Raw genomic sequence first — 12,094 nt, 5'->3', positions numbered from 1 at the left:
TTTATAGGTAGCAAACCTTAAATAATTGCTGTTTTTCCCAAAATATTCGTGCATGATTTTATTGCATTTACTTAAATTATACTGTATTTACTTAAATGATTTTTTTCCCCCTCTGAGATAGACTTGGGTTTAATCTGCCATTTATCTGATATGGGACCCTGGGACAAGAGAGTCTTTACTTTCCCCTCTAAAAAATGGTACCTTCACATCTATTATCCTAATTAAGTCCCTCAAAGATAGTGCCAGGCATATGGAAGCCCCTCAGGAAAGCCAGCTTCCCAGCTCTCTTTCTCCTCATCCCCACCCCATTAAACCTAAGGCAGCTGCTAACAGTGCCTGGCCTGCTGCAAGAAGCTTCACTGTGGAGAATTCTGGGCCTGGTAACCAAAAGCAACATATTACAAAGACCTCTTGGTTTAAAAACATTCTTAACCTGAATCTTTCCAGGTGATTTATTTAGGAACCTCCTTAGAAAAGGAGTCAAACTAAAAACTAATTTTCTCCACTTGTAATTTTTCCCAGAAAATGAAAAGATTTATTTAAAAGAATTTATAGGCAATGCCATATTTAGGAGGAAAACCTAAGAAAGCTCCCTTTTCTTTCTCAAAGTGTGCTTTTCAAGATGCAGCTTTGTTCTTTAAACTATAGAAGTGAGTGGATTCCAACCATGAGAGCTGACCTTGCCCCATCCCTCTGCTATGACCGATATCACTAACTGATTTTAACATCTCTTTCTTTAAGGGTCCTTGGGCTCAAAATGTCTCTTCATATGCTTCTTTAGGCAGTCATTACTATCAGTTGACCAGGCAAAACTTATGCATCATCCCAGCCCAGGCTTTCAGGGTACCAACCTAGTGTGGTGAAGGCAGTGTAATTGCAAACATTCATAGATCTGAAGAGAGAATTCTTTGTTCTGCACTTTATTCTTTATTTTATTTTATTATTTTTATTTATTTCTGAGAGAGAGAGAGAGAGAGAGAGAGAGAGAGGCAGAGAGAGAAGCAGGCTACATGCAGGGAGCCTGATGTGGGACTCCATCCCCTTGATTCCAGGATCATGCCCTGGGCTGAAGGCAGATGGTCACGCTGAGCCACCCAGGAGTCCCCACTTTACTCTTTAGTAAGAAAGAGTTCCTCAACCACTGGCAGATCATTTGTATCTGGGATAGTTGACTGAGGTAGTAGGCCTTGGCATTCTTGTGGGTATGCAGGATCAGGGGCAACCAGAAACCTCTTGGGTTAAATAAAAAATAAAAAGTAAACTTGATTAAAAATATTTTGAAAAATATATTTGGGAAAAATATTTTGACCTGAATGAAGATGAAAACATAACATACCAAAATTTGTGGATGCAACTGAAGAGCACTCAGAGGGAAATTTATAGCACTAAGCTATATGAGAAAAGAAGAAAACTCTCAGTTCAGTGACCTCAGCTTTCACATTAAAAAACTAGACAAAGGAGAGTAAAATAAACCAGTTGTGTTAGGAAGGGCTTTGCAGAAATCTGGAGAAAACAGCAGCTGTCAAGTAGCTAGTAGTCCCCATGTAACAGGAATTACTTCCATGGCTAGGTGGGCTTGCCACTCTGCAATAGGTTTGACAGGTAAGGACACAACCAACCTTATTGGATTAAGAAAGCCTATTACACAGTCAGGCTCTCTTGTCCCACAGGACATCACAACGAAAGAGGCGAGATGACAGGCAACATGAGTGGCAGGACACCAATTCTAGAGCGGTGGATTCTCTTTATAAGCTTCAGTTAAACCCTAAGAAGGGGCTGGATGGAAAATAAATCCTAGGCATGACATGGTGAGTGCAAGTCTGATAGCACAATTAGTGCCCCATTGGGACTTTGTCACTGATGTCTGATTGGTTTTACTCTTGTCACCAGGGTTGCCCCAGGCATCCTCAGCCTGTGGGTATGAAGGCAAATCCTATGAACAGTAACTGATTACTCAATGGTATTGCTTTGTCCTCACTGGCATACTGCAGGACCAACCATCTTTGGGGACTTGAGGTATGCTTCAGAACGGCTCATGAACACACCTTTGGTCACACCAGGACACTCTTGGCTGCTGCCCATGTGGGCATCCTTCCTTTCTGCCTGAGGCTGCCATGGCTTTACCAGCATTTTGTGTCCAGGATCAGAACAACTCCCAGATGAAAAGGTTGATTTTTCACTTCAGGAGAATGCCACCTCCCTGCAGAGGGAAACAGGCCTGTGGGTGTTCCAGGCCTTGCATTTGGGTCATAGGAGCTGAAAAGGTCCCCTAGGGTTTCCACGCGATGGGTGTCTCCTGGTTCAATGAGGGTATTCTCTTAAGAGAAAACCAAACTGCACTGCCACTTTGCCCTTTAGAAATTGCTGTCTGCTCATTTATTTTGCTTGGTATGTGTCTTAGACAGTCATTACCACAGTGGTTTGTAGCCTTTGACTTGTCCCCATTCCCTCTTTGGCTTTAAAATGCCACACAACCTCCCTATTGAGGTGGGAAAGAAACTCCCTTTCACCAAGATTTCAAGGGGGAACTTGTAGAGTATTAGGATAATTGAAAAAATCGATATCGTAATATCAGGATACAGGTTTACGGATGCCTTGGGGATGTCAGACTAACAACAATTAAATTGATTTTGGGTCTTGTTTTGGTGTTTGAACAGTTTCCATGGCTTCCAGACCTTCCCAGTTTCTGTATCCTGGGCAGTCATGTAAAGGCTCTTTGTTGAGAACCCAGGTTCAAATTTGCCATTAACCTGAATACACCCTGCTCACCTCAACCATGCATGAAACTAGAGCAGTGACAGAAAGAAGCTATTCAGCTGGAATTGTACTTTTTATAAGAAAGTCTCAGCTGCCAAGCTGAGTATAGCATTTGCTTACTTGGGCAGGTTAGTGCCTTTGGGCCCAGTTTGTTTAAGAGGGATGGTGGGGATAAAGCTAAGCTCAGAAGTTTTCAATTACAGGACATGAAAGAAAGGAAGAAAAGAAGGAAGGAAAGGAGGAAAAGAAAGAAAGAAAGAAAGAAGAAAGAAAGAAAGAAAGAAAGAAAGAAAGAAAGAAAGAAAGAAAGAGAAAGAAAAAAGAAAGGAAAGAAAGAGAAAGAAAAAAAAGAAAGGAAAGGAGAGAGGGAGGGAAGAAAAGCATGCATTGAAATGGTGATCTTTCAACCTTACTGTTTTCCATGTGTTTTGTCATTTAAATAGTACATTTCTCCTCAGTCGGGCCTTCAGACTAAAACAGGAGTGGATCCCAGAATCAACGCTTCTGCTTCCCTGAACATCTGAACAGTTTTCAAAGGCCACTGGCCTACAAACAAATAACAGAAGTGTAGCCATCAAAGTGGAGAGAAGTGAAAGTCTTTGAGAGACTGTCATTGATTTCCTGGGGGTGAAGTGTCTGAACAAAGCAGAGGGAGACTGTGTCGCTGGAAGACTTTTATTCAGCCTGTAGTTGGTTTTCCCAATGCTGGAACCTGTGCACATGCAGGTACTAGCATTCAAGACAACTGGGTGATTCAAGGAACCTCCCAAGGTTATGAACTGCAAGGTGGTCAGATAGAACAATGTGAGTGCCTGTCCCCACAGCCACGTCCTCGTGGTTTCCTGGGTGGTCCTGCCACTCCCAAAGGAGGTTGCTCTAGGGGGTCAGTCCTTAATGGGTAGAAAGTTTCGCTCTGTTCCCTCTCTGCAGGATTGTTCAACACTTTCCAGATGAAGATCATTCTGGAGGAGAGTAGAATGAGAGGGCTGCTGGGCTCATCTGTCCTGTTCCTGTCTCTCCTTCCCTTTCTGAGGTTCTGCTCTCTCCCTGACCCTGGGGTTCATGAGTTACTCCAATTCCTTCCAAAAACTCCCTTTGCGTGAGCAAAGTATGAATGGAGTTTCTGTTACTTGCCACGGAGAGAGTTTTAACCAATGTAGCCTCCCATGGCCTGGCCCCTGCCTTTCTCCCCAGCTTCATTTCCTGATACCTCACACTCATGCTGTCACTCTGTGTGACACACTGTGTCCTGCCTCCTCACCTTTGCTTCTGTCATTCCCTCTGCTGGGACACCTTCTCCATCTTTCCTTGCTTGGCTAAAGCAGACACACCCAACTCAGGAAGCCTCCCCAAGTGTGCCTGTCTCCTATCGTATTAGCCAGATGTTCACTGTTGATCTGTGTATCTCCCACACTATCCTCTAAGCTCCTTGGGCAGGACCAGGTTTTATTCAACTGTGTACCCCAGTGCCTATTCAATGCCTGACACATAATAGGTATTTGTTGAAAGAAAACATGTATGTTGAAAGAGACCCAAGAAGGTAAATGAAAAAAAAAAAAAGAGTTTTCCTTTCTGCAGAAAGTGAGAGCAGAAGGTGAGGAACAGAGGTACCCTGTGGGTAGATTCCCAAAGGGGATTCTGGTCCTAGAAAAAGAGTGATTGTAAGATAATGCAGTGAACCTCGGAAGGGCATTCTAAAGAGTGGTGTGGAGGGGATAGAAGGAGATTCTCTTTTCCTCTTGCCCCCATACCCTGTTTCTCTCTTCCTGAATTATCTCTGCCTCCCATTCTACCAGTGCCATTGAATTAGGGGTTGGCACTGTTGGGTGGCTTTGATTTAAAGTTCTCATTCCCTCCCTGCCTTCCATGTCCCTGGATGACACGTATGAATTGGGTCTGCTAATAAGGGACTAAGGAAGTTGCTAGAAAGTGGGTGGGTCAGGATTCTGTATCCAGAGAGCATAAGTCTATCTGAGCAAGTCAGAGAGGACTCCAAAGAAGAGGTGGCATTTGGACGAAGACTTGAAGGATAATTGGAGTTTAACAATAGGATGGGGGAGCCTGACGTGTTCAGAGAGCTGCAGGGACTGTGGACAATAGATTAAAATCACTTATCTTAAGTGAGGACAAGGTGTGGGGCACCTGGGTGGCTCAGTCAGTCATCTGCCTTCAGCTTAGGTCATGATCCCAACCAAGGTCCTCGGATTGAGCCCCATGTTGGGCTCCCTGCTCAGCGGGGAGTCTGCATATTCCTCTCTCTCTCTCCTTTTCCCCGCACTCGTGCTCTCTCAGTCACTCACTCTCTCTTTTTCAAATAAACAAAGTCTTAAAAAAAAAAAAGTGAGGGCAAAGTGGCTGTCCAGAGAGTCAAGGGGAGTGATGGGGAGAAGCATCGTGTGCCTTGGACATTAAACAGACTCTTCACTTTGTATGTTTAATAAATCCTGAGAGTATGCTTTGCAGAATTATACGTATACTTTAAATTGTCAAGCTTACTAGAGAACCTTCTGTGCAGCCACCATTAACAAGAAGCAAAGTGGTTAAGTATATAGACCCTGGAGTCAGATTGTCTGGGTTTAATTCCCAGATCTGCCCCTACCAGCTCTGTGACCTTGGGCAAGTTACTTGACACCTCCATGCCTCGGTTTCATGATCTGTAAAATGAGAATAATAGTAACTCTCTCAGCAAGTCATAGGGATAAGTGAGTTAATACATGAGAAGCCCTTAGAATAGTGTCCAGTGTGCAGCAAATTAACTGTCAGGCACTAGGATGATTTTTATTACTCATGAGATTGTTTACAATCACCAGCCATGCACACTTAGTGCATGATCCCATGATAATAATGACATGATTTTAGTTGTTCATTTGGTGGTGTTTCCCACTGGACTGAATTCCTCAAAGGCATTAGTTGAATAAATGCCTCCTTCCAAAGTAATTGAATTCATGTTTTCAAGCATATTTCCTACTTACTACATTTATGTGTTGGTAATCTAAGGGGAGAACTTTTCTTAGGATTGTGAGGAGAAAATAACATTATTAGTTGGAAACTCCTCCGTGAGGCTGGAAAATCCGTGCACACTGAAGCATTGTCTTCTTTATAAACCCATGCCAGACCCTTGAGATTGTTGCTGGAAAACTTGCTTCATGAAGGTTTTGTCCTGTTCAAAAGGGTTTAAAGAGCCCAAAGAAATAAGAAATACCTGAACCCTCAACCTTATCCGTTTGGCTGGACATTTTTAGCAGAGCCTTATTACGAAACTTTTAGCAAAGAAACTTTTTCAAAGGGCTCCTGAGAGGTGGGAAAATTAAGTTTAAGTGCAGTTTAGACATCATGTGTACCCAGAAAAGCTGGCCCAATGCTCCTAGTCTGCTTATGTGGGTTGCCCTGGAGGAGAGAGGGCACAGCGGAGCTTTTCTGCTGAGACCATGGAATGAAAGTTAGAATTGCCTTAGGAGATTGGCTCTGAGTCTGCAGGACCCAGAATGCTTTGCAAAGGCTGGCCCATAGCCTGCAGAGGGCAGACCCAGGTGTGTGTGTGTAACACAGGGATGGAGGCAGGGGTGGGAGTTCTGACTCCACCGAAAGGCAGTCAAATGAGTCAACTGGAAGACAGAGATCTGAATTGTAGTTCTGTCCCTTTGTATCTGCATGACCTTCCACTGGCCTGGTTTTCTTTTTTTGCCATTGGACAGTTTGACATCTCTAAGGTTCTGTTTCTAGTATTCAGATTCTGGCTCTACCCCAGCAGTATTAGGCTTGGTTTGGCTTGAGTAAGGTGGATTTATATCCAAGCTTCCCAGGTCACCCATCACCACCAGGACCCCTATCTCCAAACTGCTCTGTGCAACTCTGATCTGATCCAGCCCCACTCCCATGCCAGCCTTCCCACTGCATGATGGGGCACTCCCCTCTGCTGCCAGTGAGCTCCCAGAAGCTCCAGCCCTTTCTTGCCTCCCACTCATCTGCAACCTCCAAGGGGAGGCTATTGCTATTCAGGCCTAGGATTGGGAGAGGAGAGGCCCGCTCCTTGCCCCCTTTCCAATCTCCCTCCTTCCTTCCACAAAGTCCCCAGCTCCCTTGAAGATCTGACCTCAGCCATCCAACCTTATCACTGCTGTTTTCCTCCCAGCTGGATCACTTCTCATTCACTGAAGGTGGTGAAGCTTGGCTCACTTCTGCTCTCTCCATCCCAACTCCCATTGCCATCTTTGGTGACTTGAACATCCATCCACTCAGACAACTCTGATGACACCACACCACAGCCTCCAGGTGCCTTGACTACCTCACCTCTGATGTTCCTTTCCTACACACACACACACACACACACACACACACACTCAAATATTTGCTGACAACGGACCCATTTAGAGAGGTTTCATTTATCTTTAAAACTAAGATACCTAGAGCTGCCAGGGTGGCTCAGCGGATTAGCGCCTCCTTCAGCCCAGGGCCTGATCCTGGAGACCTGGGATGGAGTCCAACACTGGGCTCCCTGATGGAGCCTGCTTCTCCCTCTGCCTTTGTCTCTGCCTCTCTCTCATGAATAAATAAATAAAATCTTAAAAAAACAACAACTATGATACCTATAACAAGAGTAGCCATATAATTTATTTTCCCACTTGGGACAATTTTGTTAATGAAAGAGGACACCAAAATAATAAGATTATATTATTTTTGGAAATATTTATGTATTGATGACAAATTGGCTTTTGTGTTAAGGCCCCTATAAAAACATTATATTCAAAAACTATTTTCCATGGGGCACCTGGGTGGCTCAGGGGTTGAGCATCCCCTGAGTCCTACTTCCCCCTTTTGCCTATATCTCTGCCTCTCTCTCTGTGTTTCTCATGAATAAATAAATAAAATCTAAAAACAAAAAGCAAAATAAAAAACCCCAAAACTATTTTTCAAAATAAATTTTCTTTCAAAAAATTTAAAAACTTATATGTATACATTGAAGAGACATTGAAACTTTTGATTCTGCATATTCAAAAACATAGGCAGAATAATTCTCCCTTATATTTATTTAAGTTCAGTTTCTTAGCTGAATCTCTCACTAGCAGTTGTGTCACTGGTATCTTTATAAAGAATTTCTTTTTTGAAAATAGTTTTTGTATTTTGAGGTTTTTGAACAAATTTGTTTGCATTTGCTTTTAGGTAAAATTTATGGTTAGTGAATTTGAAATTGCTGACACCTTTAATTGATTCTTCTCTGTAGACATCAATATTTTTGACTGAGTTGATTATACACTCTCCAGGTACTGAGAAATTTGGTAAGCTTGAAGCAAATTCTGCTAAATGGATGAGATCTTCAAATTGCTTATATAAATATTTTGTCCCAAGAATCAGCACAGGTATTATTTCTTTTCCTCCATTCATAGCAGCATCTTTTAACACACATTTTTACAAGACATGATTTGTTAAGTAAGTCATCTTTATTAATGATTATTTTGAACACTCCCCCATCACACACAGACTTCATATCCTAATAGATGAATCCTTGGCAGAAGCTGGAAATAAAAAGTGGAGCTCAACTAAACCCTGTCCTGGCTTATTGTAACACAACTATTAATGATACAATCTGGTTAACAAATGACAAATGCAGTGCAAATATGAACACTGCGTGGGACCCAAGACAACAGGCATAAACAGGGGCTCTCCCAGGAAATCGCTATCACACTGACCGCTCAGAAGTAGCTCAGTGGTTCTCCATCCATGGCAGCACAGCAATGTTACCAGATAGCTCTTCAAACATGCCACTGCTCAGGCTTCAGCCCCATAGATCCAGATTCCATAGCTATTGGAATGGGGCCTGGGAACCAGCATCATAGTCTCCCAAGAGATTCTAAGTTTGCAGCTTGGGCTAAGAGCAGCAGCCTCATGCACTGCTATTGGGCCAGATCACCTTGGTCCTCCAGGGCCGTTCCTCAACTGCTCCTAAAGCTATAGGATGCAGTATACAGTGAATCAGATAATAGAGAAGAGGAGGTAAATCAGGAGTGGCTATGCTGCTGCCACATTTTCTCTGCATGCGCATGGTTGTGTTGTTACTGTGGGCTGGGAGTGAGTGCGTAGCAGGTGCTCCGGGAATGAGAAGAGTGGAGAGCAGTCCTGCCACAAACCCTGTGAACACTATCTCTTCCTGACACAGTCAGAATGATTGCATGTAACCCTTTAAAATACTTAATTAAGCAATTCCTATACTGCCATAGTAAAAGTGAAATTTGTTGAGGATTACTGAATCCTAATTAGAAATAAAAATGGAAAAAACCTCACCAAAACTCTAGTTAAGCCTGTCATAAGTTCTGCACTCTAGTCTGAACATTTATTTTGAAAACAATTGTCAAAATGTAAATCCCCAGCACCCTCAAAATGATGTATCATTTCGCCTCATTCTATAAACTTATGATCATCTTCCTCACCTCAATTCTTGAAGCATGCAAAACCACACTGGCAGAGAATAATAATAGCACATCCGTTCTCCAAGCCCTACATGACCTGCTGCCCCATAAAGCATTGGGGGTTGCACCAGAGCCCGTTGGGAAAGCAGCATTTACTGGTGCTTTACCTGCTCTGAATTCAGTTCCGAGGCTGTGAGTTGAACTCTGTGCAAATGCTCTGGATGACCTTGGGGACAAATTTGTACAGGTGGTCAAACTCATCTACAAAGAAAGAGTGGTCGTTGGCAGGGTGAGTGGCGATGACTTCCAGCTCGTCCTGTGCAGCCCATGCAACACCTATTGCATAGGTGATCACTCCTGTGGGGACAAAGTTTAGATGAAGCAAATGTGCCCAAGAAGAGGTACTGCTAATGAACCCTTGCCTTTCTGTTGTTCTGTCAGCTATTGTGTTGGAATGCAAACAAATTCAAAATCAGAAATGTTCCCCAAAGCATAAACATCTGCTATATGCCAACCTCAACAGAATTGATATAGTTGTTATCTCATAGGAGTTTATGATCTTTGGGAGGAAAAAACCCAGGCAAAATGGAGTAAATATATAAGATTTTCATGTTCAGGGGCAATAGAGGTGATATTATTTTGGGACAAGTGAAACTTGATGCCATCACATGGTACATGCCTGCTCTACCTGTGTGTAAAGCCAAACAAAATCTCAGTTTCATTTATTTGTTTATTTGTTTTAAAGATTTTATTTTTATTTTTATTTTTTTATTTTTTATTTTTATTTTTTTAGATTTTATTTTTTTAAGGAATCTCCACACCCGATGTAGGGCTCAAACTCACAACCCCGAGATCAAGAGTCTCATACTTCTCTGACTGAGCCAACCAGGCTCCCCTCAGTTTTATTTTATTGTATTATTTTATTTTAGTATTATTTTTATTTTTTATTTTTTTAAAATGTTTTTTATTTATTTATGATAGTCACACAGAGAGAGGGAAAGGCAGAGACACAGGCAGAGGGAGAAGCAGGCTCCATGCACCGGGAGCCCGATGTGGGATTCGATCCCAGGTCTCCAGGATAACGCCCCGGGCCAAAGGCAGGCGCCAAACCACTGTGCCACCCAGGGATCCCTATTTTAGTATTATTTTTAAAGACTTATTCATTTTAGCGGGGGAGGGGGGGCAGAGGGAAAGGCAGACAGAAACTCTAAGCAGATTCCGTGCTGAGCCTGGAGCCCAATGTGGGGCTTGAGCTACTGACCCAGAGGTCATGACCTGAGCTGAAACCAAGAGTTGAATGCTTAACCAACTGTGCCATCCAGGCACCCCTCCCCTCAGTTTTAAATGAATCAAAAGTCAGGTCAAGATCTTCTTCACTAAAACAATGGAATAGAATTATTTAAGGCTTGAAGTTGACTTTACAAGCCATAAAATGCAATGTCATTTCCAGCATAGAAGCCCTTGCACAAGGGCCCAGAGAGATGGTGACCTAGCATCTGCTCCATCACTGATGTGAAGAAAGGTTTTCAAGGTAAGGGAGTGATCAACAGGGTTGAATGTTGCAGGGAGGTCACAAGAGATTAAAATAAAAAAGTGCTTGTTGGGTTTAGAAAAACCAAGACATTGGTTTTGCTTGGTAAGAGCAATTTCAGGAATGTGGATGCCAAGGAAACCAAATGAGTTTCTGTGAGTTGAGAGTGAAAAAGAAATGAGGATGTGGGCATAGCACATAGGGCTAACCCTTTCCGAAAGTTTGGCTATTAGGGAAGGAGGTAGGTGGGAAGTGGAGCAGAACATGATGTCAGAGAGTTTGTTTTTGCTTTTTTAGGGAGGGATCCAAACATGTCTAGATGCAAATGGGAAAGAGTACAAGGGGATTAAAGGTGTAGGACTGCAGTGGGGTGCAAGAAGCCCCAGGGAGGAAAGGACAGACTCAGAGACTAGGCATCTATTTTCAGTGGGGAAACCAGGAGACTGTCTGGTGGATGGTTCTTGACTTGGGTTGGGGGCAACTGGTCAGCAGGAGCTTAACCTTGCTGTACAATAGCCTGTTCCTATGCCACCTTCAGGCTGGCAGAGTAGGGTCAGCTACATGGCCATGAAACAGAGGGAGGAGCCAGGGTGTGGCCTTTCTGCCTAGCCACCCACGGCAGCCCATGTCACCATCTCCAGCATCTTCCCAGTGTCTTGTTTTGCTGATTGGAGAGCCATCCACGCCTCACATAGTTCTGGCCTATGCTGTTCTTCAGCTGTGGCTCATTAAACTGCATTTAAGCTGCCAGGCCCTTCTCTTGACCTCTCCGGTGTCTTCTCTCTGAATATGTATATGTTGTTGTCTACGAACATTGGGCTTAAAAATGCTGCCAATGGGCTTAAAAATGCTGGCAGTGGGAACAGATTTGCTGCAGAGCATGGCTTAAATTGACTAAGCCTTTGTTTTTGCACAAAGATTGAAAGGCTGCTCCCCAATAAAGACAACTCAAACAGTATTAGAAATTTAGCTTTTCAGATCCTGGAGTCCACCCATGTAGAGAACCTTCTACTGGCAATTCCAACAGATGGTCACCCAGACCTGGCCTGGACACTCCTAGGGACACAAAGCTGACTGTCGCCATATAATTTGCATCTATTCCTCCTAGCCCTTTAAAGCTTCCCAGAACATCTCCCTCAATCTTCTCTTCTCCTAATGAGGATGCCAAGGATATCCTTTGGGTGAGGCCCAAAGGAGGTCCACTTAAAAAAATAAGTAAGAGTGGAGCTGAACGTGAGCCGGAGACAGATGTTTGGAGGTAACAGGAGAGCCCTGGGCTTGTAGTCAAAGCTGGCCCACCTGGCTCTGCCCACTCCCTTTAGAATTTTGAGTAGGTTGCTCCTGAGCCTGAAACCATCTTCACTCTGCTGACATGAGCTCAAGGGCTGCCGTGTCTGCGGGC

General features: G+C 43.5%; 1 protein-coding gene across 4 annotated transcripts in view; it reads right to left on the bottom strand.

Annotated features, from left to right (window-relative positions):
* Positions 1-5,209: 5,209 nt before the first annotated feature.
* The window catches only part of VIT (vitrin), a 104,644-nt gene continuing 97,759 nt past the window's right edge, over positions 5,210-12,094 (bottom strand). For 2 of the 4 annotated variants that reach the window (XM_038561260.1, XM_038561264.1), the window contains one exon: positions 8,177-9,518. In XM_038561260.1, coding sequence (XP_038417188.1) covers positions 9,340-9,518 — 179 coding nt within the window. In that variant the 3' untranslated portion in view covers positions 8,177-9,339. Of the gene's footprint in view, positions 5,412-8,176; positions 9,519-12,094 lie in introns of those variants that run through there. The other 2 variants (XM_038561262.1, XM_038561261.1) reach the window with 2 other exon arrangements.

The sequence above is a fragment of the Canis lupus genome, chromosome 17 (genome assembly GCF_011100685.1).
Source record: "Canis lupus familiaris isolate Mischka breed German Shepherd chromosome 17, alternate assembly UU_Cfam_GSD_1.0, whole genome shotgun sequence".
NCBI classification, from domain to species: domain Eukaryota; kingdom Metazoa; phylum Chordata; class Mammalia; order Carnivora; family Canidae; genus Canis; species Canis lupus.
Note: the sequence above shows the minus strand (reverse complement) of the source record. Positions and strands in the feature narration are given on the sequence as shown.